The sequence below is a fragment of the Myotis brandtii genome, unplaced genomic scaffold, assembly GCF_000412655.1.
Source record: "Myotis brandtii unplaced genomic scaffold, ASM41265v1 scaffold486, whole genome shotgun sequence".
NCBI lineage: Eukaryota > Metazoa > Chordata > Mammalia > Chiroptera > Vespertilionidae > Myotis > Myotis brandtii.
In genome coordinates this window covers 1023235-1049895 of record NW_005368569.1, presented here as the reverse complement: position 1 = coordinate 1049895, position 26661 = coordinate 1023235, and the positions used below count along the sequence as shown (strand labels likewise).

Genomic DNA, 26661 nt, shown 5'->3' with positions numbered 1-26661 from the left:
GATTATGGTTGGATTCCTGGTCAGGGCACATGCCCAGGTTGTGGGCTCCATCCCCCATTGGGCGTGTGCAGGAGGCAGCCAATCGATGATTCTTGCTCATCATTGATGTTTCTCTCTCTCCCTCTTCTTTCCTCTCTCTGAAAATACATAAAAACATATTTTAAAAAGCAGCATTGAGCCCTAGCCAGTTTTCTCAGTGAATAGGGCTCAATGAAGGGTCCTGGGTTTGATTCTGGTCAAGGGCACGTATCTCAGTTGCAGGCTCGATCGATCACAAGTGCAGGTGGCAACCAATCGGTGTGTCTCTCTCACATCGATGTTTCTCTCATCTGTCTTTCCCCTCCCTTCCACTCTCTCTAGAAGTCAATGGAAAAATATCCTTGGGGGAGGATTAACAACAACAACAAAAACAGCATTGATGTACAGTAGGTGCAGGGTACATTTTGGGGCACTGGGAGCATGTGAAGAGTGACAGAGGGTATATGGTTTCTTTTTGGGGTGATGAAATGTTTTAAAGTTGCTTGTGGTGATGGTTGCACAGCTATATAAACATCCTAAAACCATTGAAGTGTACACTTAAATGGGCGAATTGTATGGTATATGAATTATATCTCAGTAAAACTGTTCCAAAAAAAAAAAAAATTAGGCCAAGGAGGCGGGAAGAAGGAATAGTATTAGTGCTCTCAGAAATGTGAAACTGCATGGAGTGTCAGCGGAGCTTGAGAAAGTGGGAAGAGAGAGTAGAGCACGTGTCAGGGATGTGCAGGGCTGAGGGAGGATAGGAACCTCGGCTGCTGCATGGAAGGGCTTGGGTATCTTGGAAGGACATGCAGCTCAGGAGGGATGAGCATATGATTTAAAAAAGAGAGAGAGCCAAAACCGGTTTGGCTCAGTGGATAGAGCGTCGGCCTTCGGACTCAAGGGTCCCAGGTTCGATTCCGGTCAAGGGCATGTACCTAGGTTGCGGGCACATCCCCAGTGGGAGATGTGCGGGAGGCAGCTGATCGATGTTTCTCTCTCATCGATGTTTCTGACTCTCTATCAATCTCTCTCCCTTCCTCTCTGTAAAAAATCAGTGAAATATATTTAAAAAAAAACACAAAAAAAAACACCATATTTTAAAAAGCAGCATTGAGCCCTAGCCAGTTTTCTCAGTGAATAGGGCTCAATGAAGGGTCCTGGGTTTGATTCTGGTCAAGGGCACGTATCTCAGTTGCAGGCTCGATCGATCACAAGTGCAGGTGGCAACCAATCGGTGTGTCTCTCTCACATCGATGTTTCTCTCATCTGTCTTTCCCCTCCCTTCCACTCTCTCTAGAAGTCAATGGAAAAATATCCTTGGGGGAGGATTAACAACAACAACAAAAACAGCATTGATGTACAGTAGGTGCAGGGTACATTTTGGGGCACTGGGAGCATGTGAAGAGTGACAGAGGGTATATGGTTTCTTTTTGGGGTGATGAAATGTTTTAAAGTTGCTTGTGGTGATGGTTGCACAGCTATATAAACATCCTAAAACCATTGAAGTGTACACTTAAATGGGCGAATTGTATGGTATATGAATTATATCTCAGTAAAACTGTTCCAAAAAAAAAAAAAATTAGGCCAAGGAGGCGGGAAGAAGGAATAGTATTAGTGCTCTCAGAAATGTGAAACTGCATGGAGTGTCAGCGGAGCTTGAGAAAGTGGGAAGAGAGAGTAGAGCACGTGTCAGGGATGTGCAGGGCTGAGGGAGGATAGGAACCTCGGCTGCTGCATGGAAGGGCTTGGGTATCTTGGAAGGACATGCAGCTCAGGAGGGATGAGCATATGATTTAAAAAAGAGAGAGAGCCAAAACCGGTTTGGCTCAGTGGATAGAGCGTCGGCCTTCGGACTCAAGGGTCCCAGGTTCGATTCCGGTCAAGGGCATGTACCTAGGTTGCGGGCAATCCCCAGTGGGGAGATGTGCGGGAGGCAGCTGATCGATGTTTCTCTCTCATCGATGTTTCTGACTCTCTATCTCTCTCTCTCCCTTCCTCTCTGTAAAAAATCAATAAAATATATTTTAAAAAAAATAAAAAATAAAAATAAAAAAGAGAGAGAGACACACATTCTTCAGTTAGGTGAAAGGTAATGTGTGGGAAATGTTGCCTAAGGTTTTCTGTTTATGTTCTTGTCTGGAAACATTTTATGTTCTGTTCTGCTTGTCAAAGGAGACTATATTGAATTAGTGAGCTTAGATGACTATAGCTGGGACAGAACACTAGTTTAGCTCAATCCAAACTCCATCAGAGTCAGATCTGGTCCAAAGCAAGAGATAACACAGTCCTGACCATCCAGTGACCACAGCAAGAGGAAAGAGTTTAGGGCACATGGCGGGGGGAAGGGTGTGTCAAAGGCGATAACTGGAACGAAGGGAACAAGTGTGTTGAGTCTCTGAGCTGTGAGACCCTAGGCTCCACACATATCTGAAGTTTTCCCATCAGTATTTAAGGATATGTTGTCCCGTCAGCCCTGGGCAGTGGCATCACTGCATAAAGAGACCCCTGATGCCCCATGATTGGATCTGGCATGGATCATCGGTGGTGACCATACAGCATTCTGCCTTGTTTGTTCCTCTCTAGCCCCAAAGCAGGGAGGCTAGGGATAGGAGGAGGGAGGTCTTGCTGCCATGAGCCAGCTTGGACTTGGTTCTTCTGTGGATGGAGAAGGGAGGATTTGGGGGTGTGATGCAATTAGAAATTTGGTCTGGGGCTCGGGAGGATGGACTTAGAAGGAGGCAGGCAGCTATGCCAGCTCTCCAGGTGAGGACGTGGGCTGAACTGGGGCAGGCGTGGCATGCGGGGAGATGAAGCACTGGGTCACAGACCAGCTTAGGGGATGAAGCACACAGGATTGGGCCAGTTTTGATTAGATAGGCGGGTGTGAGAGGTTAGAAGTCAGGCTTCTGACTCATCAGTGACTGGAGCTGTTTCTGAGATGGGGACCACCAGAAGAGGAGTAGGTTTGGGACATGGACGAGGTGGTGGAGGAGGAGGTGTTCTGTCTCAGATGTGCTGAATGGGAGTGTATGAGGGAGGTGGCTGTGTGGGCCTGGAGCTTAGGGGAAGTAGCTCTCAAGATACCAATCTGGAAGTCATCAGCATGCTGGCTGGCGGCAGTTCAGCCCACGCCTGGCCATCTGTTGGCTTGCAGTCAGCGCAGGCCTCTCTTAGAAGCTAGTCCTGCCAGAGGCTGGAGAGCAGGCTCCATAGTGGGCCAAGTGAACACAAGTGGACACAAGCGTGCCTGATGAGGACACCTGGCATGGAGCTCAATTTGGCAAGTGGAGCGGGGAGAGCAACAGCCAGGGATTCCCCCTCCCGATGCCTGCTGTGCCGCCTCCTGCATGACTGGCCATGGTGATTTTTGTTTTCTTTTTAACGAAACATATATGTCTTTAATTTCTGAAAGTTAAGTTGGTGGAATGGTGACTCAGTGTGGATTCTTTTTTTTTTAAATATATATTTTATTGATTTTTTACAGAGAGGAAGGGAGAGGGATAGAGAGTTAGAAACATCAATGAGAGGGAAACATCGATCAGTTGCCTCCTGCACACTCTCCACTGGGGATGTGCCCGCAACCAAGGTACATGCCCTTGACCGGAATCGAACCTGGGACCCTTGAGTCCGAAGGCCGACGCTCTATCCACTGAGCCAAACCGGTTAGGGCCAGTGTGGATTCTTTGGGGGACAAAATTTCACTACCTTATTAACATTGATATATATATAGGTGTCCCCCAAAAAAGGTATACACACTTTAACAGCTGATAGCCCAATTTTGAAAATTATTTTAATAAACACTGCCTTTATAATTATTCACATTGTGTGGATACATTTTTGGGGGCACACTGTTACTTTATAGCCTCACTTACAAATTATATCCCCTAGATTAGCACCAGATGGCATGTATAAAGGTGATCACGCCAGCCTTGTAGTAGGTATCAGTAACCTGTTAGAACCAATGGGATACCCATCGACAGGGGTGTGTTAAATAAACCATTATCTATGCTTACAAGGGAATGCTTACAAGTACTCAAAGTCTGAAGTTCCATAAGTGTTAGGTTAGGTGGCTCAGGAGGCAGCGTGGGAAATAAAGATAGTCGAGTTAATCAGAAAAGGAAGAAAGGAAAGGCTTTATTCTGTGTCCCCGGTCGACCCACGAACCCCAAAGACAGGGCACGTGGATCCGAATTTTTCCTAGATTTAATGATCTCAGCTTCTGATAATAGCCGGACTGTTGAATCCTTTAAGAAGGGTGGAGGGGGATGGGGCAAGGTCAGAGCAGTTTTCAGTTCAGAGGAGGGGACAGTCGTGGAGGAGATAAGGCGTTCAGAGGGAGACTGAGGTAGGCGACTGTGGTTTGGGACAACAGGGCCCCATAAGGGGACGCATGGCAGTGGAGGATTGGCGTCCCTGTGAAGGGAGGGGGCCAGGAGCAGGGAGGCTGGAGCAGGGAGGCTGAAGGGCTCCAAGTGGGCTGCAGAGTGGCCGCTAGGATGGTGCCTAACAGGGGCATGGGGCATGAAAACATGACTAAGAACGAGTGGGTTATAGGGCTATCATCAGGGAGGCAGGGAAGGGGTCCGGTGGCCAGCGGGCAGGTGGATTTGCCGTCAATACCCATGACCGAGATCTTGGAAGGATAAAGGGGCCCTAAAAAGGAGGGCAGGACAGAGAAGGTAGCCCCTGTGTCGACCAGGAAGGTGACCCACTATAAAAAAAGCGCCCCCCTCCCTATTGGCGCGGATCCATGTGCCCTGTCTTTGGGGTTCGTGGGTCGCCCAGGGACACAGAATAAAGCCTTTCCTTTCTTCCTTTTCTGATTAACTCGACTCTCTTTATTTCCTACGCCGCCTCCTGAGCCACCTAACCTAACAATAAGAACCAATTTAGAAATACATTGTTAGGTGAGAAGTTGCAAAGCATTTTAAAAAATATATTTTTATTGACTTCAGAGAGGAAGGGAGAGGGAGAGAGATAGAAACATTAATTATGAGAGAGAATCCTTGCTTGTCTGCCTCCTGCACGCCCCTCACTGGGGATTGAGCCTACAACCCAGGCACGTGCCCTTGACTGGAATCGAACCTGGGACCCTTCAGTCTGCAGGCCGATGCTCTCTCCACTGTGCCAAACCGGCTAGGGCGCAAAGCATTATTATAATATATTCCCATTTTAGTAGAATACTAGGTGAATGTACATGGGAGAGTATTGGAAGCATAGATACCAAGTTGTCTAGAGTGGCAGCCTCTGGGGAGAAGGACGGGAAGGCTGGAGGGGAACATTTCAATTTCTACTTTATGTACCCTTCCATTGTTTGGTTGAGGATTTGACTTTACATTCAGAGCTGTCTGAGTCTTAGAAAACCTTCTCTTGACACTTGATGGTGCCTGAGGGCCCAGGCCAGGGCTGGACCTTCACATCACCCAGGCCAGAGCCGCAGGGCCCCTATTCAGGTACAGCTCCCCTGCTCACCTCTCACCTGGCCATTTTTCTCTTTCCTTTGTCTCCTCCTCCCAGCCCCACCTCTTGCATTCCCTTTGCAAGATTACGTCTTGCACTAGTGTATAATTTAGTTGATGTTATCTGGGAAGCTTTTTATGGTCAAGACAGTAACAGTCTACATGGGAACTGATAACCCCCGTTTCACCCAGGAGGCTGTGTCAGAACTCGCTCGGGTGGGTGGTGACATGCCTTTTCAGTGATTTCTTGGGCCTGGTTTCTGAGATGGAGCCAGTGTCTGAACTCCTGCCTAGGGCCTTTATTTTGTGTTGTTAATCCTCACCCGAGGATATTTTTTCCATTGACTTTTAGAGAGAGTGGAAGGGAGGGGGAGAGATAGGGAGAAACATCCTTGTGAGAGAGACACATCTATTGGTTGGGCGTGGGGGTGGGGGGGAAGGACTGAGCCTGCAATTTAGGTTCAGTGGAATCAAGGAATTTAGGCCCTTGACTAGAATTGAACCTGGGGCCCTTCAGTCCATATACCAACACTCCACCCACTGATCCAAACCAGCTAGGGTACCTAGGGCCTCTGGAATAGGCCTCAGCATAGGCAAATGTCAGCCATCAGGACTTTTGAAGATAATAAGACTTTCTGGATAAATCAGAGTTTCTGGAGGAAGAGGAGGAAAGGCCCCAACATTTTATTTTATTTTATTATTATTGTTTTTTAAATGAGATTAATTTTGTGACTTTTTATTGTTTTGTTTTTGTTTTAATCCTTACCCAAGGATATTTTTCCATTGATTTTCAGAGAGAGTGGAAGAGAGAGGGAAAGACAGAGAGAAGTATCGATGTGAGAGAAATACATCAATTGGTTGCCTCCTGCACATGTACGGACCAGGGCCTTGGCCAGGGAGGAGCCTGCAACCGAGGTACATGCCCTTGAACCCCGGACCCTTTGGTCTACAGGCCGACGTTCTATCCACTGAGCCATACCGGCTAGGACTTTGTTTTACTTTTTCAAGGGGCATTTTATATATTTTTATTGATTTCAGAGAGGAAGGGAGAGGGAGATAGAGAAACATCAACAATGAGAGAGAATCATTGTTAGCTGCCTCCTGCACGTCCCCTACTGGGGATCAAGCCCGAAACCTGGGCATGTGCCCTTGACCAGAATTGAACCCGGGTCCGTTCAGTTTGCAGGCCAACGCTCTATCCACTGAGCCAAACCAACTAGGGCCCAATACTTTATTTTAAACATTCTGCATAAAACACTTCTAGAATGTATTAGTTTTCTTTTCTCTTTTCTTAGCAGCACACACCGAACATAGCGGAGCTGTTTCGCATGAGGGCTGTTAGACTTGCCATGAGATGGAACAGAACTGTCCCTGAGGGCCCAGTTCTGCTTCCAATAGTTTTGTACCTGGGCCCCCTGTCAGGCTACCCCCTCACCCTTCCCGCCGTGGTCAGAGTGCCTGATACAGCACCCAGACCCCTTTTCCAACTTGTGGCTGTTCTCGTGCTTTGGGTTCATCTGCCAGACACACTCTAGTTTGTTAGGAGGGTCTACATCAAAAATGAACATGATGTAATTGTCTCTCTTGTGAATCATCGGTGCCTGCTCCGGGCCCTAGGGCCTCTCTGAGTTGCCTTTCTTGAGTTCTGTGTGAGGGCAGGCATCAGGCAGACCATGCTCCCTTTCTGGCCAGCTGCCTGATGCTAAGCATGTGGTTTAAGCCGTGAAGCTTATTTGCTCCCCTGTAAAATGAAACAAATTACTTGCAGGTTGTTAGGATTCAGCAGCACAGTGCCTAGTGAATGCTCAATAGGTATTTGTATGATTGGATGAGTGACAGTGCTTTATTGGTATTGGCAGGGGACTAGGCTTTGAGGTGCAGAAGAGGAGAAGCTGAGATCCCCATTTTAGAGGGGTGTGCCATGTCCTCGATTGTCCTGTTTCTGGGTGATTAAACTGTGTATGTGTGTGTGTGTGTGTGTGTATTTATTATGCTCACCTGAGGTCATGCCTAGAGAGAGGAAGAGAGAGAGAGCGGAAGGGAGAGGGAGAGAGAGAGAGAGAGATCAGTGTTGCTTCCCAACTGGGGAGCAAAACCTGCAATCCAGGCATGTACCCTGACCGAGAATCAAACCAGCAACCTTTTGGTGCACTGGGTGGTGCTCAACCAACTGAGCCACTCTGGCCAGGCAGCACTTGATTTTTTTAGTTGCCGTTTGGGGCAATAGAAAGCAGGGGTAAGGAGCTAGATAAAGGGACTTGGAAACTTGGGAGGGTCTGGCCAAGCTGGAGAACAAGAGTGTAGAGGGCTGAGGAGACGCAAGCTTCCTCTTCGTCCTCTTCATTCTTGTGCCCCAGAAGCCTCTGTCTCCACCAATGCAAGGCAGACCAATCCCTCCTGACCAGACTCAAGCCCACCTCATCTCATTTTGGCTTTCCCAGACTCATGTCCACCTCGGGCCTGTTCCCTCTTCTTTATGTCACATTCCTACTTGGCCCTGTGGGTACCTGCAGTCTACTCCCTCGGGGATCGTTGTCTGGGGGAGATGCAGACCAGGAGGCGGAGGCAGTGATTCAATTGGAGAGGGAGCTAGAGTTAGAGGATGACAGTGCCATCCTCCATTTGGCCACAAGATGGTGCACCAGGACCACTCAGCTGCCCGAGAGCTGGGTTAGGGGTTGTGGCTGGAACAACCAGGCTGTGAGTCAGCCAAGCTAGGTCTCCTCTGCTTTTCTGGACAGCACCTGCCTATGGTCGTTGTCCCCCAGGTGTCTTCCCTGAGCCCTACTTCCTTCACCCAAGGTCCAGTTGACCTTCTTAGATTAAGTAGGGCTCGTGGCATGGTGTCTTCCTGTCTGTCCATCCCTTCTTATCCTCATCTCCCTGTGCCCCAGCTTCCTGGGTTGGGAAGGGGAAGGCCAGGGGACAGTTCCCTAGTGCGCTCTGCCTTGGTGTCCAGTGCAGCTGCTCCAGCCTTGACCTCAAGCTGTCCTCACTTCCCTCCACCTGGGTCATGCTGGCAGCTCTCAAAGTCAGAGCAGCAGCTACAGCAGTGTGCTTGCCAGCCATGAGCCAGGGGCGTGGGGGCCACCAAGTAGGAGCTTGAGGCTGTCAGGAGGTCAGGGCTATTCTTTCTAGGTTCCCAGAGGCACCACTCCACTCTGGTCCTCCCACTGTGGTCCCTCCAGGAGAGGGAAAAGCCATCCTCAGGACAGACCCCCCCAACCTCCTTCAGCTCTCTGGGGGACATGTGGAATGTATGTGGCAGGTACATGCATATAAGGTGACTTGGAAAGAGGTCCAAACCGGGTACCCCAAACTCTCCATAGGTACTCTAGGTACACACATCATGTTGCAATGGGGCTGTTATCAGGTGAATGACAATTCTCCTGCACCCCAAGTTTGTCGGGGGGGGGGGCTTTCCATTGGCCTCCCTGGCTCCTGCCTCGTTCAGCACCTACTGCTTGGATGATTTTTTTAGAAAAAAAATCTATTCTTTACTGGAATATTGGCCTTCCTCCTCTGTTAGAGTATGAAGATCAAGGGTCTGAAGGGCCACTTAGTAGGCCAGGCTGCTATTGCATAGCCTGATGCCCACTCTGCCTGTCTGCACCCAGCACCCTGCAGCTCACCCTGCAGCGTGAGGGGCTGGGCTGTGTGCACACAGGTGGTCCTGAGGAGTGGCAGGCAGGACTGTGGCAGGGGAAGGGGGTGTATGGAGGAACAGCTCTGACTCGGTGTTGGGCACTGCTTTTCTGGTCCTTGGCATTTGCCCAGACCTTGGCCACTCAGGCAATGGTTTCCAGGCCTTGACCTCAGCTGAGGCTTCGTGTTTCGTTGGCGGATGGGGCTTTCCCCTCTGAGGAGTCATCTGTGGTGTCCTCGCTGCTGCTCTTTTCTGCGGGCCCTGCTCTGGTGGCTGCTAGAGGCTCCCCAGCCCCGGGCCTCTCCTGCACCTGCTGGCAGTCCTGCCAGGGCTGCCCCATAGGTACCCAGGCCTCTGGGCTCATCTCGAGCTCCTGAGTGACCCTCGGGGGCTGGGGTTGCAGAGAGTCAGTGTGATCCGGGTCTGACGAGGTAAAGATCAGAGCTGGCCACACCCCTGGAGGTAACCCTACTCAACCCTCTTATTTTACCTGGGAAACTGGGTCCAGGTGAGGCCTGTGGGCTTGCCTATGATCTCCTGATCTCCTGACACCGTCTTGGCTCCTCCTGTGCAACCCCTACATTGTCAGATGCAATCCTTCATTTGTTCACTGAAGGATTAGACCTCTGTGTGCTCGGCCCCCAACTCCGCGCAGTCAGAGAGGCCCTGCTTCTGGGGCCCTTGTAGTTACCCCAGGCCTTGCCACATGGTGTCTAGCTTGGAGATTAAAGGGTTGGGAGACGAGGAATATGGGTGAGCCACAACCTGTGACCTGGCACATAGGGCCCTAAGTCTAGAAAATGGGGTTGTGGTTTCCCCGTTGCCCCCGATCCTCAAACCTTTAAGCCCAAGGGAAATGAGGGTTCTGGAGGCAATCTTTCAGGCCTGGCCCAGGCTCCATGTCATTGCCATTCCTCCATTGCTTACATCATTCAGACCTAGCTGCTTCTATGAGGCAGCCTGAGCAGGCGAACACCCCTCTCCCAGGGGCTGGCCTAGGTCCACAGTGCTGACCACACTTAATGTGACCTATTACTGCTTCCCCTGCACAGTCCTGCCTGCCACTCCTCAGGACCACCCGTGTGCACACGGGGATGGCAGGACATGTGCAGTGAGGGGGTCTGGGGCCCTCTACAGGACCAGCTTGGATGCCTACTGCTCCTGCCACTTCCTGCCTGGCTCAAGTCTCTTGGCTCTGCTGGGCACAGGTATGGAATGGATCAGCTCTGCTCCTGGCCTGGGCTGCACACACCAGTTTCTATGAGCTGCAGGGGATGAGGCTTCGTGCTGAGAGCAGCATGGCTCGCAGCCCCAGATGAGGCTCGATCCTGTAAGCCCATCCTTGAGGCCTAAGTCTAAGCAAAATGAATATTTCCATAGCTTTGGTTCTAGGCACCGTGGAGCTGGCAGGATGCTCCAGCCAGGATCCCGCCTGACCTGGCTTCATCTCACTGTGAGCAGCCTCTGGGAGCCATAAAACTGCCCTGCCCCCGTGCAAGGGAGCTGCCGCTTTCTTTAGTGTCTTTCCTTAGCGTAGAACAGAAGCCCAGCATCCAGGGCAGGCAGGGCTGCTCAGGTGCTGAGGGCCAGCAGACCCAGGAGCCACCCATGGCATGGGCCAGCTTTTGAGCAAGCTCATTGCCACCGCTGGCCTTCCCTGGGCGGCCTGGCACCTGGCCACTCCGGACCACTTTACCTCTCTCCCTCCCACTCAGGCCAGCTTCCATCTTTGGGGAAATGACAAGAAGCTCTTCCTTGCAGCCCCAGATTCACTGCAGCCTCCAGGTTCTATAACTGCAGTGGCAGACCTGGAGAGGAAAGGGTTCACTCAAGGTCAAAGTACGTGGCAGCTGCAGAGGTGTGGCCCCTGCCTTCCAGGGTGAGGCTGGGTCTCCTGATTCCCAGGCGGGGCTGTGGCAGAGCAACACACAGGGAAGCTGCCCTTCCAGTCCTGTGTCCTGAGACGCGTCCTGTGGAGCCAGGGTGGGGTGTCCTGGTGAGGGGCTATTCGACGGTTCTCCGGATCTCCGCGCAGAGAACTTCTTGGAACTTGCCCTGGGTGCAGCTGTAACCAGTTCTGCCCCTCCCTTTGGCACATGGGACTGTTCCCTACCTGGCACGCTCCTGACTGTTGGATAGCTTGACTTCCTCATGGGATATGAGAGATGCTTTCATTCTTCCAGCCACAGGGACGAGGTGTTCTGGAGAGCATGAGGGCAATTAAATGTGGCTCTGCTATCACCTGCCACCTGTCTCAGAGCGGGGAGAAGGGTGGTGAACTGGGTCAGACATCCTGCTGCCTCCTGGACATGGGGAGTGACACTCCCGTTCGGTCCCTGTATCTGATATGCTGGTGGGTGGTGTCACTGGCCCCACATATCAGCTGGGCCACCTCTGCAGATCAGTCGCATCCCCTTTTGCAAATGCTTCACCTCATTGAAAGGCCTCAGGCATGAAATAAAATGCTGGTTTCGGGACCGAGGAAGGAGAACTCCTGGCCTCTCCCTGCAGGAGCTCTGCCCTGCACCAGCTGAAACCCAGTAGCTTGCATGCGGCTGTGCCAGCAGTAGACTCCAGGTTCTTCCCAAGACTGCTGGCCCGCCAGCCCGGGGGCTTCCCATGGAGCAAAGGTTGCCCTTGGCTGTACCTCCTGCTTGCTCCTGTGGCCCCCAGAGCGGCAGCTCCAGGGGTAGCAGGTGGTGCAGAGTTAGGTCCTACCTCTGCCGAGTCCCTGGGGCTGCCCATAGCTCTGTGTGATCTTGCTGGTAGGTGAGGTGACATGTGGGCTTAGCGACAGGAGTCCCAAATTTCAAGCCAGCTCTGTTGCTCCTTTGCCAGGAGAGAGCAGAGTAGGGCCTATGTGTTTGCATGCCCAGGCTGCACGAGGCCCCCGCAGCCTTCATGACAGGGAGGAGAACATGCTTGAGCCCGTGGGGCAGAAAGGGACCACGGGAAGCAAGGGCAGGGGCATTCTGTGGAGCCCTGAGTAGGACAGCGTGAGCAACAGCCTGCAGTCAAGCACCCAGCACCTGCCAGGGGCTGAGGGTTTTAGCCGGGAAGCTCTGGGTGGGATCCTTTCTGCCCGGAGAGATGGACTGTGGGGGGCTGGGCTCAGTCCTCTCTGTAACACTGCCTCTGTTCGGGGTCTGTGGCGGGTGCCCTGGGAGGCAGGCACAATAGGGACCTTCACTGGGTGACCAGCCTGTAGCCTGGGTTCAGAGAGATTCCACAGGCTGCTCAGGGCCAAGCTGTGAGATAGGATTCAAACCCAGGAGACTGGCTCCAAAGCCCAGGTTTTCTCCCCTGCCCCACTGAGCCACCTAAGAAGTAATATCCTGAGACCAGTGATCCAGCAAAACGGGGCTGCAGAGGAAGCCTGGTGCTGTAGCGACCAGCAGGGATGACGGGTGGGCCCTGCACTGGCCAGGGAAGAGGCCATGGACATCTTAGTTGGAGGCAGGGGCAGTGCCAAAGCTCTGGACGGGGAATGGCAGGCGGCACCCGAGAGAGGGTAAGAGGAACTGCATTTGACAGGAAGAGTTGGAACTCGGTTAGTTGGTATTGCATGAGGTTTGCAGGGAGTCTGTGATGTGCTCTGGCAGAGGCCTGGAGGCGAAGAGGATGCTTAGTCTGTGCTTCAGGCCCCAGGTAAAGCCAGGGTTAATGGTTTCCATGCTGTGGCTCCCACACTGGGAGCTCCAGATGTAGTGCTCTGACCCTGCAAGCCAGGCCGCCAGTGTACACATCTGCTTTGGAGCTGATATGAAGAAGAGGTCTCACCCACCCCCAGAGCCTGGGGAGGAGACTCAGGCACAGCACATTCGCTGAGGGTGGGGGGGCTCTGGCTCCATCGGGCCACCAGCCTGGCCATCTGGTCACATTTGTGCATCTGTTTGAGTTTCCCTGCTTTGAGCCCCCAAAGTTGCAGCATCAGAGAGCCTCAGGGGGCAGAGTGAGTATTGGAGCCAGAGCCCAGGCCCGGTCCCTTCAAAGCAGACCCCTCACCTGGGCCAGGGGAGAGGTATAACCGGCTGCAGTGCCCTGTGCCCTCACAGGGAGTGGCAGGATGGGCACACTGGGTTCTAGGGAGCATGTCTGCACATCTGGTTTCACTCAGCGGGCCGCAATTCCTGAAAACCCCTGAGCTCCCCAGGAGAGTGTTGCTGAGTGACCTCTGGAAAAGCAGAAGTGAAGTCTGGGAACACGCTGTCCTCTCACACTCTGCCGTGGCCAGCTGGCCAGCAGGGTCCCTCCGTGGGCCATGAGGCCATGGGTGAGTCTAGAGCAGGGGGCTGCCCCGCCTAGGATACTGTGCCAGGGGTTGCCTCTATGCCTGTTGGGCCCCTGGACTGCGTGGGGCCAAGACCCTCCCTTCCTGTCTTCCTAGGGCCCTTAGGAAGGGGCTGCAGAGGTGTGGGGGCTTGCGAGGCCACGTGCCTCCTGCCCTTGAGAGCTCCGGAGGGGCTGAAAGATCACTTTCAGGGCTGGCAGGATCTGGGAAAGCTTTCAAAAAGTGGATGGAGAGCAGGGCTGCCCAGCTGCCACCTCTCAAGGCTTGGCTAGGGCTGGCTGCCAAGCCCACACTTTGTCCTGCAGAGAGTGCAGATCAGGCTAGGGTTCCCCATGCCCCCTCTGAATCAAGGGCTGGAGTTGTAATCAGAGGTGCCAGCTGGGGTCAGGGCTTTACCACTGGGGGGGTCCTGGACCAGAAGTCCTGGGTTGAGGAGTAGACAGGAGGTGGAAGGACAGATGGAAACTGCGGGGCCAGCTTGAATCTGGTGTGGTCCTACCTAGGAGCCCTGGGAGGAAGAGCCACGCCAGGTGGTGTTGGGCTACAGCCTGCCCAGGCACCTTCGGAGAGCTCAGCTGGGTCCTGCTGGAGCCCCAGCCATGGTCTCTGACATAGGCAACCGCAGGGTGGACAGCAGTGCCTGTGGAAGAGGAGGGGCAGGGGCTCTCACTTTCCAGGCTGGGGGTGTGCCCTCCAGTTCAGCTGCTCTGGCTGGGCCTGAGGAAGCAGCCCTGTTTCCTGCACTTCAAGGGCTTCTTTCTAGAGCATCCTGTGGACTTCCCTGGAGCACTTGCTGGGGGCAGAGGTCACAGGCAGGCCACCCTAGGCGGAGAATAGCACTGGTAGGGCCCAGGAGTCCAGGGCTGAGGCTGAAGCAGTGCTAGGACTGAGGGCATGGGGCCTCAGGCTGTGGGGAGGTGGCAGGGCTCTAGCTCTGGGGTCACAGGGGCTGCTGGGTAAAGGTGACTAACGCGTTTGAGGACTTCAACCTTATAATGGTGAAGAGAATGGACTTGGGAGCAGGAGCCCAGCAAAGGGCCCTGTGGTGGTGGTGAGGTTGCCTGGGTTGCGCCCGGAAATGGAGTTGGGGGAACGTCACCAGAACGTCAGGACAGGCAACACTGGGCAGTGGAAGAGGTGTGGGAAGGTCCTGGGTAGGGTGAGGAGTGCTGAGGAGCAGGCCCACGGCCCTCAGGCGAGGCCGGCGGCACTGGGAAGCTGTGTTGTTTGGCTTCCTTTGTGGAGGGATGTAGGTCAGAATGCAGAGTGAACTTCTGATAGCAGCAGCATCTCCTTGGACATGAGAAATCGTCCTCTGAGGAAGCCTTTTACTGTGAGATCCAAGCTGACCAGACATTCTTGGTGCCAGGCCACGGATGGGAGGATTTGGGGTAGACAGCTGGGCATGTGGGTATGCCAGTGCGGTACCCCGAGTCTGTGCTAACCAGAACACTGCTCAGCTTCAGCCCAGGCATGTCTGGGGCTCTCTGGGGCCATCACTGGGGCTGTCAGGCTGCTGAGCTCAAGGCGCAGAGCAGAACTAGCCCCTGCCTTCCCAGAGCCCCTGGCGTCCTCGGCTGCCCTCGGGGGCTGGGCCAGGGCTGGGTGGCCAGGTCTCCCACGAAGCTCTCAACAAGTTCCAGGCCTCTCCTCCTGTGCTCAGATCCCACCCCCCAGTCACACCCCCTCCTCCTCACGTCCCTCAGAGGGAGCAGGAAGCTGAGGGTGGGGGATGGGGTGGGGAGGTTTCTAACGGGCCTTGTCCAGCCCTGAGGACTGTCTGAAGGGCTTGGGGCTGCCAGCCACGGCCCAGCCGCCAGCTTCTCGAATAGGGTCAGAGCTGGTTCAGAAGCCCTGTGTGGGCCCAGCTGAGGGATCCAAGTCGCCTTCCTGGCTGGCAGGCTGTCCCCTCTCCTTGGGTCACAGGGAGACACGAGGCTTGGCCAGGGAAAGTGGTCTGGAACGGCCCTTCGACAGTGTCCCTGGGGACTTTTAAAAATGAGTTTCCTGGTAAGGAAGACTCTTAGGCCTTGGGCAGGATTCTCGGTAGAGTCTCCCGGGTTTGCTCTGATCTGACAAACGCCAGCAGAAACCACCCGGCTGTCTGCCTTCCAGCAGTGCTGGGAGCCGTGGCTTCCCCAGATGCAGCGTCAGCAAAATGAAGCAGCCAAGGCACAGGGGGTTTGCTTTAAGGCCTGTGCTAAGCCCGGGGAGGGGCAGGGGGGAGGGGGCTGCAAAGGAGAGCCCACCCCTCGGCTTTACTCTCCAGGTTAAATGCACACGTCCCTAGCTTCTCGAGGAATGGCTGATACCACAAGTGATGCCAGAGAGGCTCGCCAGTGAGTGAGTCATGACAGGCCAAGGCCTCTGTCAGGTGGACAGTGAGTGTCCAGGCTGCCTCTGAGGTCATGGGGTGCCATCCAGAGATGCAGGTGGAGGCTCTGGCCTCTCTGCCACCTGCCAGCTTTTGTGGGACTAAAGTCTGTCTGGGCAGGTAGGTGTATATTTGGAAGGCCCATCCTGGGCCAAGGGCTATGGGAGAATGTAGTCAAGGATGCAAAGGGAGGAGAGGAGACCAGAGTTGGGATGGACAGAATCCATGAGGCCTGATCCACATCTCAGCCCCTCTGTGTTTGACTGTTGGACTCTGGTCAATTTTCGTATTCCCTCTGATTTCTGTTTTCTGAGTCTGTGAAATGGGCATGCCTGGGAGGCCCAGCACACACGTTGCTCCTGGCAGGGGCTATCAGGGGTGGGCAAACTTTTTGACTCGAGGGCCACAATGGGTTCTTAAACTGGACCGGAGGGCCAGAACAAAAGCATGGATGGAGTGTTTGTGTGAACTAATATAAATTCAAAGTAAACATCATTACATAAAAGGGTACGGTCTTTTTTTTTTTTAGTTTTATTCATTTCAAACGGGCCGGATCTGGCCCGCGGGCCGTAGTTTGCCCACGGCTGGGCTAGGTACTCACCAGGGCCTCATCTGTTTCCAGTTAAAGTGGGTGTTGCTTCCCCCTTATGTTGGGGTTGCTGACTCCCACCTGGCCAGGGCCAGGTGTTGGATGGAGTCAGTGGGGGTTGGAGAGGGGAGAGGGTAATTGGCGGTGGGAGAGTTGTTGAGTAAGCAAAGGGGAGAGAAGTGGACAGGTTTGGGCCAGGCTTGGCTTCCAGCTACTGTCTGCTCCACAGCCTCCCCTAGTGGGGATTTGAGCATCTGCATCTGCTGTACCCAGGCCGGAACACCCGCCCACTTTTCTTTCAAGTATCACAATACTTATTGAGAGATGAAAGTATATAAAATCAGGGCATGAACATGACTTGATAAATTCATTAGACTTAATTTCAATCTATATATACAAAAGCCAAACAACCAGAACAACAGAATGACTGGAACGACCGGTTGCTATGATACGCACTGCGGTAGCCTACCGGCCCGATGGGGGCCTGATTGTGCGCCCGCTCCCCCACTCACAAACTCCCACGGCCTCTCCCCCAATTGGCCCCCCCACCCCAATCAGGGGCGGGGACAGCCGGCCAACTCGATCAGCTGCCTCCTGCACATCTCCCACTGGGGATGTGCCCACAACCCAGGTACATGCCCTTGACCGGAATCGAACCCGGGACCCTTTAGTCCGCAAGCCGACGCTCTATCCACTGAGCCAAACCGGTTCCGGCAAACCATGTTTCTTTTAAAAGAACTTGTGCCCTTGCCCAGGGTCAAGGATATTAACATCTAGCACATAAAGCCCATTACAGGTAGAAATACAGGTGATATACTATTTTTTTTTTTTGTGCCCTTCACTGGGATCGAACCTGGGACCCTTCAGTCCACAGGCCAACGCTCTATCCATTGAGCCAAACCAGCCAGGGCTATACTATTTTTAAAAAAATATATATTTTATTGAATTTTTTTACAGAGTGGAAGGGAGAGGAATAGAGAGTTAGAAACATCAATGAGAGAGAAATATCCATCAGCTGCCTCCTGCACACACCGTACTGGGGATGTGCCCGCAACCAAGGTACATGCCCTTGACCGGAATCAAACCTGGGATCCTTGAGTCCACAGGCCGACGCTCTATCCACTGAGCCAAACCGGCTAGGCCAGGTGATATACTATTACATCAACAACCATCAGTTACAGTTAAGGATTTTTCTGTAACAGCCAAATGAATAATCAAATAATGTAACAACTGAATTATTACTGAGCAATAATACTGGGTCTCACCTGTCCTCCCACCTGTGCCTTATTCAAGGCATAAGTGGGCCATGGCCTGACTGGTGAGGATGGGGAGAAGTAGAGCCCCGGGCAGACAGCCTGGGGTGAGAACATAGGAGTGTGCACAATCCTTTGGTCAAAAAGACAGCAGGATCCATGTGGCAGAGCAGGAGACTGTCAGCTTTTCCCTGCTGTACCTTACCCTTAGTTCTGTTCTCCTTTAGCTTGGCCATGGGAGAAAAGCAGGTGTGAATGGTAGAGCGATGGTGAAGGCAGCAGATCGTGAAGGCCCCCTGCAGCCTCATGAGTTTAAAGTTCACTCTGTGTGTGCCCAGGAGCCACAGAGGACTTGAGTGCTGCCTGCTCCCGGGTGCCACCCAGAGATGCAGGTGGGAGGGGTGTACTCCTCCCTCCCCCCACGCCCTCCCACATGCTCTCCCATCTCTCCTTTAGCACATCTGACTTTAGGCTGGGAGCACTGATGGGGTACAGGAGGAGGGGCATCACAGGGGTCCTTTAAGCCTGTCGGTGAATTATATGCCCTACTCTTCTTCTTTAAGCAACCGGGATAGCATGGCCTCCTAGGCTCTCAGACACACAGGCCTTGGTCGGGGGGCTGGTGGAAATGGTCACCTTTCCTGCTGTCCTCTGGGTAACCTCCCCAGTGGAGGAAAGCATGTGGTCCCTGCAGCAGAGGCAGCTCCGGCTGTTGAGCCTTCATACACACATACATGCGCCCATGGACCCGTCTCAGCCACCGTCCTTGGTATGCCATCACTAGTGTCCCCTTTCAGATTTCAGGAGTGACTCTTGTGCTGTCTTCACCAACCCTCTGCCCAGTCTTTCATTCTTTCAACAGCTCTTTACTGAGCATCAAAATGCATCAGAACTACTCTGTTTTAGACTCTAGGCTGCCACAGTGAAAGTCCCAGCTGTCATGGAGCTTATATGTCCTATGCGCAAGGGGATATGTGTTACAAAGAAAAGTGGCACAAGTGAAGGGTGACGGGCCTGCAGCAGAGGCCTCTGAAGAGGGGGCGTTTGAGGAGCGAGCCTCACTTTCCAGGCAAGGGACAGGATGGGCCCTGAGATGAGGATGCATCACCGAGTGGTGTGGGCTGTTTGGTGTTTTAAGAAGATCACTCTGGCTGTGTGTGGAGAATAGACGGGGCAGTGGGAAACGGGCAAAAGCGGGAGACTGTGGGGTTGTTGCCCTGATCCCCTGGGTCTCACTTGTCCTTCCTCAGTCCTTTCCTCACCACTGTCCCTAAGAGCTCAGGAGAGCCTGTAAGATTGGCTTGCCTGCCCCAGCCACTCCATCTTCCTCTCCACCTAACATGTTTGCTCTCTAGGCCACTTGTCACTTAAACCAGCGGTCGCCAACCTTTCGGACTTCACGGACCACCGGTTGGCGACCGCTGCCTTACACCAGCCTCCTGGCTGTTGACCTGTGTGTTTTCCTGTCCCTGCCCTCTGCTGTGGCCCAGCCTAGCATGCCCTCTCGCCTTCTCAGTCCTATCTTGGTGCCTTCTCCACTCTCCCCCCAGGGCTACGGCATGTCCTTTATTTCATCTGTATGATTTCTGCCTGGGGGTATGCTGGATTCCTCTACTAGCTGGGAGGCTGTGGAAGGCAGGGCGTGTGCCTTATTCTGCTCCTGGTCAGGGTCACCCCAGAGCCTGCCATGCAGAAGGGCCTCAAAGGCTGGTGAATGGCACCTTAGGTTGGAGTTTCCGGCCTTGTCATTTGGAGGAACAATGGTTCTACTTGTGCTTAGCCTGTACTGTGCTTGGACAGTATACTGGCTCATGGCCCAAGGGTCTGGGGCATCTCCAGGGCCTTGGCTGACTGCTTTGGAGTAGGCCCTGAGCCAACAGGGAGGTGGAGGTGGAGACAGGAAGTTAGGGGAGCAGCAGGACTCAACTCCAGGGGAGAGGCTAGGGCCGGGAATCGGGGTCGGGATGAGGAGACTCAGCATGGCCAGCCCTCACACCCCACCCTTGGGTTTCAGACCTGAAGCTGCACCTGCAGAGCACTGACTATGGCAACTTCCTGGCCAACGAGGCATCACCACTGACAGTGTCCGTCATTGATGACCGGCTCAAGGAGAAGATGGTGGTGGAGTTCCGCCACATGAGGAACCACGCCTATGAGCCACTCGCCAGCTTCCTGGATTTCATTACGTGAGTGTGCCCTGCAGTGCCTCGCCTCCTCCCCAGCTGGGCAGGACGGCTGCATCTGATGGACCTGGCCCAGCGTGGCTTAGGTCAGCTGCCTGTCGAGTCCTCCTGGGCTAATGGCTGGGCTGGTCATTCAGTAACACTGGACCTCCAGGCCACTACCATAGAGTAGGGTCACCAGCCACTTCGCTTCTGGCTAGGATACTGGTGGGCAGGCACGTATCCCATGTTGTGGTGCTGGATGAAGCCCCTTTCCCTGCACCACTGGTGTGACAGAGATTGGGGTGGGGAACCCTTTCCTCACTCACAGCACCCACAATGAACACTCACTGGGCCCCTGACCCCCATGTCAGGGGTCAGGGATGGGCAGAGCTCTGAAGAGCCAGGTTCATGGGATGGACCATTCAGGCTTTTTGACCATGGCCCTGGGTTTCAGGGAGAAAGGATGGTGGGGTTGGGAGTGGAAGCTGAACACCTAGCTGCCTTCCCAGTTCTGGCCAGGCCGCCATGCTTGCGACCCTTGACTGCCCAGTTTCCCCATTGTCTAACCCTTGGGTGTAGCCCTGCCTCCACGAAGCTCCTGGCAGTGCTGAGAGAGGAAAGGCCTTGTGACCTGCAGGCTAGGGGAGGGCACTTGGACAAGGCAACCTGTGCTCGCTGGTTGTACTTCTGGAAACAGGGAGGTAGAGAGACCCCTGTGCAGTGGCGGCCCAGGAACCATGAGCCAGGGCCTGATGGACAAACAGAGGGCCTCTGTCCACGTGGCTGCCTCACGCGTGGCGAGCAGAGGCATGTCAGAGGCTGGTTTACAGGAGTTTGCCCTGAGCTGGTGGAGTGTGTGTGAGTTGTGGGAAGGAAGGTCTCCAGGCACTCTCCTGGGCACCACCTTGCTTTGCCCATTCCCTGATTGCGGTGTCCTCACCCTCTTCCTTGAGACCTGACATACCTGCCCTGTCTTTGCAGGGACAGGGCTAGATTCCTGCTGCCTAGCCTGATACTCCCCACTCCCCACCCCCAGGAGCAGCCACTTACTCATGATCCACTAGGTCAAGTGGTGTCAGCAGCTATAAGAGCACCAACCTCAGGCAGGGGCCACAGGCTGGGACACCCAAAGGGCTCAGGGAACCTGCCCAGGCTGGGAAGCAGGCTCTCTCCACAGGGGAATGAAACATCAATTTGTTGTTATTTATGCATTCATTGATGGCTTCTCGTATGTGCTCTGCCTGGAGATTGAGCTCGCAACCTTGGTGTATTGGGATGACGCTCTAACTAACTGAGCTACCCGGCCAGGGCCTTTACAGTGTACTCTTTCTACTTATAAAAAAAAAAAGTTTGTGCCCAGCTGGTGCCCAGGGGCCCCCTACTGTCCTGACTTGACCCATAATCACTGCCCTAGCCCTGGTCAAGGTACAACTGGAAAAAAAAAAAGGTACAACTGACATGGTCCTCCTGGGGCAGGAGTTCAGAGATGAGGTGTGTCTTGGGCTGTAGCATTGGGGAATCATGCCACGGAACCCCATTTGTCAATCAACCCCTAGCCTGGGCCTGTGTATCCCTTGCCTCAAGGCCAGAGCTGAGGACATACAAGGAAACTGTGTGTTTATTGCCAGAGCCTGGCCTTCATCTTATTTGCACAAGGTTCCTCCAGTTTCCTGATGAATGTTCTGGTCTTTCTTGCTGGGCTGGCCAGAGGAGGCCTGACCCAACCCCATGCCAGTGGTCAGAGGGCAGATGTCCTGCATCCCGCTTGGCCACCTGCCTATGTAGCTCGCCCCCGGCCTGTCTTGGTGCCCTTAGAGGCTTGGTCTCTGCCTGCCAGGCCATGAAACTGGAGAGAGCTCTGAGCGTGACTGAGGCCACACAGCCGCCAGCTCTTTGCTGGAGGTTGGCTGTAAGCACCAAGTATGCTTAGAGCAGCCAAGCGCTATTCTGTGGCAGGCTGTCACTTCCCGCCCCTTCCATTCACGGGTGATTGTGGCTTACAGTCTCCCCAACCCCTTACTCTTTCCCTCACTCGGGAAGAGTTCAGCAGCCACGTGTCAGCCTGTCTGAACCTGTGGCTGCTCAGTCCATGACCTCGTCATCTCTCTGCTCCTCTGCTCTCCGCTTGAGCCGCCCCCACCGATGGCTGCCCAAGACCATGTCACCCCCTGGAACTGCTCCACCCTTGAAATCGCTGAGTCAGGCACCCCCTCTCTACCCACAGCCTTCAGGCGCTGCAGCCCACTCTTAGTCCCTTGTGGGACACGGGTTCCGGACTCAGCAGGACACGAGGCCCTGCTTCCTCCCCTGCTGCCTCTCTTTCTTCATTTTCCTCCCTCCCCAGCTGAGGTTCCCTGGTCCATCATTCGAGCACTCTTCTGCCAACATCCGCAGCTCTCTTGGCTGCCCATCTCATGGTCCCACCCGGCTGGCAGCCCCCCAGCCCTGGAGGAATCCCAGCAGCCTCCAGCCCGGAGGCACCCTCCCCCACCTCCGCTGCTGGGAGCAAAGTTGGGGAAGCCGGCAGCAGCGTTGGGCGGGTGAACCCAGCTGCCAGACATGCACACAGACCAGCTCAGTTGGCCTTGACTTGTCCCTGCCCAGCCAGCCGCTGGCTCTCCCTACTCAGCCCCTGGAGCATCCCCCTCAAGGGTGGGAAGACCACCTCCCTATCTTAAACACCATCCCTCTCCCGGTCCCCCAACCTTCTCTCTCACCTACCTCCTGCTCCACAGAGATAATAGAGGCCAGTCTACCTCCCATCGCTGCATCTGTACCTCCAACCCCAATCCAGTGGCTGAGGTGCTCTCTTCTTTTTTGGGGTTCTACTGCCAATGTCCTTTGTCCCCTCACCCCACTCGCTGGACCCCAAGTGGTCAGTCCTCTACACTTCTGTCTGTGCATCCACGTTCCCTTCTGGATTCTGCCCATTAGCATCTAAAAAACCTGTCTCTTGGGGCCTAAACTTTTATTTATTTTTTAAATTTTTGTTTATTGATTTTAGAAAGGAGAGAGAGAGAGAGAGAACTTTTTGTTTATTGATTTTAGAAAGGAGAGAGAGAGAGAACTATCTATTTTTGTTCCACTTATTTATGCATTCATTGGTTGATTCTTGTAGGTGCCTTGATTGGGTATCAAACCTGCAACCTTGGTGTATTGGGATGATGCTCTAACCAACGGAGCTACCTGGCCAGGGCTGGCCTAAACTTTTACATTCAATGTCTGTTCTCTCACCTTCCAACACCCTTCGAGCCTCCAGTCCGCTTCCAGCAGACCCATCGCTCTACCACAAGGCCCTGGCTAAAGTCACCACTGCCTTTCATGTGGCCAAGGTCTCCAGGCCTCATTAGGAGCCACACACAGAGGTCACCTTATCTCCATCGCTCAGAATCTCTTTGTTGCCTTCGGAGCTGCCTCAGGGTGGCAGGAAAAGGCTCTCCAGGAGGCAGTGAGTTCCTTGTCACTGCAGGTGTGCAAGCAGAAACTCAAGACTTCCCCTGCCCTCCCCTGGTGAGAGACAGTGTCCACCCAGCCGTCAGCCATCACAGATGACTAGAATCAGCTCTGGGCCAGGCCCAGTGCCAGGAGGCAGGGGGGTGCATGGATGCAGTGGGGTGGGTGCCAGTGGTGGTGTAGATAGCTCCTGGAGAGGCCTGTGAGCAGCTGCCACAAATAGAACTAAGGGTCACAGGAGGCTTCTCCGCATTGAGAGGACTCCAGGATCAGATGGGGTTAGAGGCTCTATCCCAAGTCTCACAGCAAGTTAATGGCTGGGCCTGGAAGCAGCCCTTGGTACTAGTACATGTTACTGCAGGAGACTGAGCTGAATCATCTCAAGACCATATGGCTGATGACAGCCTACTCCAGAGGAACCTCTCACTTAGGGTCTGTCTGCCCCACACCAGGCCACTGCCTCCGCTCTGGCCACCCGCTCTCCCGAGTGGCCTCGCTAACCCCACCTGATCCTGGAGTCTCCTTTCTCTCATGGTGTCTCTCAGATTTAACTCCTACTTCCCTGGCTGCTCTTCTCCACTCCACCTCCTCTACTCTGGCTCAACCCAGGAATGAGGAGCGGTGTTGCTGAAAGGGGTTGAGGCAGGTACCCATTGGCATGGCACCCATCTTTCTGGTGGACCAGGAGCCTCAGTGTTAGCAGCCTGGAGTGGGCAGCTGGAAGGAAGCTTTATCCCAGGACAATGGCCTCAAGTGCCCAGCGGGCCTGTTAGCACACTGGCCATTCTCCCTAGGACACGTTGTTGCAACCGTGGGCCCTGCTGCATCAGGTTTCCAGATAGGCTTCCTCCCTGTCTGGGCCCTCCAGCCATTGCTGTCCACAGCTAGTGTTTCTGGGTTGATGGCACAGTCTCTGCGGGTTATGGATCTAGACCTGCTGGGGTTTCTAGGTCCTGGGCGTGACCTTGTTCCTGCCTTGAGGGAAAGCCAGTACCTACGCTGTTTCCTGAGCCCAGGGAAGAGCACACAGGAGCCCTTCAAGGCCCAGAAGGCTCAGGTCAAGTGGGAGGACGCAACTGCGCCTCTGGGGTCGGGGCACGATGTTAATGAGAAGGTCAGGACCTCTCTGGTTCTGCTATTGGCCACGCTACAGTCATTCTGATTGCAGAAGGGAAACTGAGGCTTGGCAGTTGGTATGATGAGAGATTTGGATGGATAGACCGGCAGGGTACCTAGTCATCCTGGCCTTCTCACCAGTGCCAGGCTGGCCCCCAGGGCTGGGTGGTAAGAACGGGAAGTAAGCCACGGTGCTCCAGCAGGTGGCGCCAAAGGGCACAGCAGAGGGACAGGGCTTCCCTGGGGATTCTGGAAGACTTCTTGGAGGAAGTGTCTTCCTGTACTCCATCCCGAGCTTCCTGTGGGCCCGAGCTGAATCTTCGAATCTAAGGGACACAGGGCGAGGGAGGGCCTTTGGGCAGAGGATTACAGACTGCCCCTCTCCCATCCCACGAGGGCCTCTTTGGCCTGGCGGGCAGCCGCCTGTCCACTCCCCAGCTGTCTCCCTCTGGAGGGAGACGCTGACCAGCTGGAACCTCATTCTCTCTAGTGAGGCCAAATGAAGGGAGGACTGGTTGAGCAGCTTTCTGGGGGCTGGGAGGCAGCTGCTGAAGCCAGGCAAGGAGGAGGAGGATTTCCCTGGCTGCTCAAGTCCTTGGGAGAGAAGCGGACAGCTGGGCCAGTGTCACCTCCTTTCTCCGAGGAAGGAAGATTCTGCTGTCATTGGGCAGGGGAGAATATTGGGGGCTGCCGCTGTAACCATGTGGTTGACCCAAGGGGAGGAAGGGTGGACCTGGCACAGGATCATCGGGCTGCCTAGCCTGGGTTGGAAGAGGGCCCTGGAGGGGCTGGGGGGTGTGATCGCAAGTGACCCTCACTTGGCTCAGCGTTTTGCTTGGTGCCCAGCTAGATCTAGCAGGGGAGGCTGGGGGCAGCCAGGGGATACTACCTCCGGCCCCCACATCTGCTGTCAAGGCTGAAAAGTGAGTCATAACTGGCCCGTTCCCCATCACTGGAGGGATAGCAGCAAAGCCAAATGGCAGAGTCTTCCCACAGGATTCTCCTCTTGGGGGAAGAGGGGGGGCTGGACCCGGAGATAGCAGCAAAGCCAAATGGCAGAGTCTTCCCACAGGGTTCTCTTGGGGGAAGAGGGGGGGCTGGACCCGGGGGCACCTCCCTTGGGCCCTGACCCCAGCCCCACTCCCAACATAAACTAATACCCTCAGATGGGGCACAAGGAGTGGGGAGGTTTAGAAAACAAACACTGACGTGTGTGGATCCCGCTGAGAAGATAAGACTTGATGGGGAACGTAGAGCCCTAGGGCATGGGAACCCTGGGCATGGGTGGAGGTGTGTGGACACTGGCCATGGGGACAGAGAGCTCCTCTGCCTTATGCAGTGATGGGGCCCGGTGCCTGCACTCTGTGCCTTATTTCCTGACAGCTGATGGTGCCGGTGGTTGTGGGATCAGGTGGATAGTACTCGTTTTTCCCTCCCTGCCCAGAGCGTTGTGGGAGCATAAAGAGCAGCATTAGGTTCGGGGAACATGATGGCTAGAGTGGGGCTGGATGAGGTGCAAGCAGGAATGTCGCGGGAGGTGGTGTGGTGTGTAGCATGGTCGTGGGGTCCATGAGATTCTGGAAGCATGAGGGCAGGAGGGATGTGCTGTCCAGGGTAGAGAAGATGCAGGCTGGGGCCCGAGACCAAGGCACAAAGCTCTCTGAGGTGCCTCCACTTTGCCGGCTGTCAGGTTGGGGTCAGAAGGCTGGCATTGGGGCCTCTGGCTTGTAGCTGCAGATGGGCCTTGCCTGAAGCCCTCAGTTTGGGAAGGGGCCTGTCTCTTCTCAGCACACATCCTGTAGCTGACCCAGCCAGACAGGGCGGAGAGAGGGCAGTTGCCTGGCCCCAAGCCCAGGAGAGCAGAGGTTGTAGCAGGGCGCTGGGCCGGGTGGGAGCTGGGGGAGCAGCAAGCAGGCGGAGAGTGGGGGTCAGGCCAGGACAGGAGCTGTGGCTTCTTCCTTCTGCCGCCTTCCTGGAGGGCCCTGTGGGAGCTCCCCCAACGGCCAGCCCTCTGAGCTGAAGCCTGGGCCCTCAGCCTCCTTCCCCTGGTATGGGGGCCGACTTCCTTGGATCGCATTGGCACTGGTGCACAGTGATTACCTCAGGTCAGGGGCCTGGCCGTGGCCCACACAAAAGCTCAGGGCAGCAGCCTCCACCCCAACCTCACCCTCCAATGGGAACCCAACTTCGGCCTTGGAGGATGTCCGCCCCCCCAGGCCTCAGCCAGCTCCCTTGTGCCTTGAATTCCTCTCTGGTGCCAGGCTGAGGAATGTTGTGGCTACTGCAGTCGGACT

The 26661-nt window shown here is 54.5% G+C and overlaps 1 protein-coding gene across 1 annotated transcript in view; it reads left to right on the top strand.

The window, feature by feature from the left end:
• Positions 1–26661, top strand: part of ATP6V0D1 (ATPase, H+ transporting, lysosomal 38kDa, V0 subunit d1) — a 40343-nt gene that overhangs the window by 6498 nt on the left and 7184 nt on the right. Inside the window, exon 2 of the mRNA XM_005876388.2 lies at positions 19648–19819. Within this exon, the coding sequence (XP_005876450.1) occupies positions 19648–19819 (172 nt within the window). The remainder of the gene's footprint in view (positions 1–19647; positions 19820–26661) is intronic.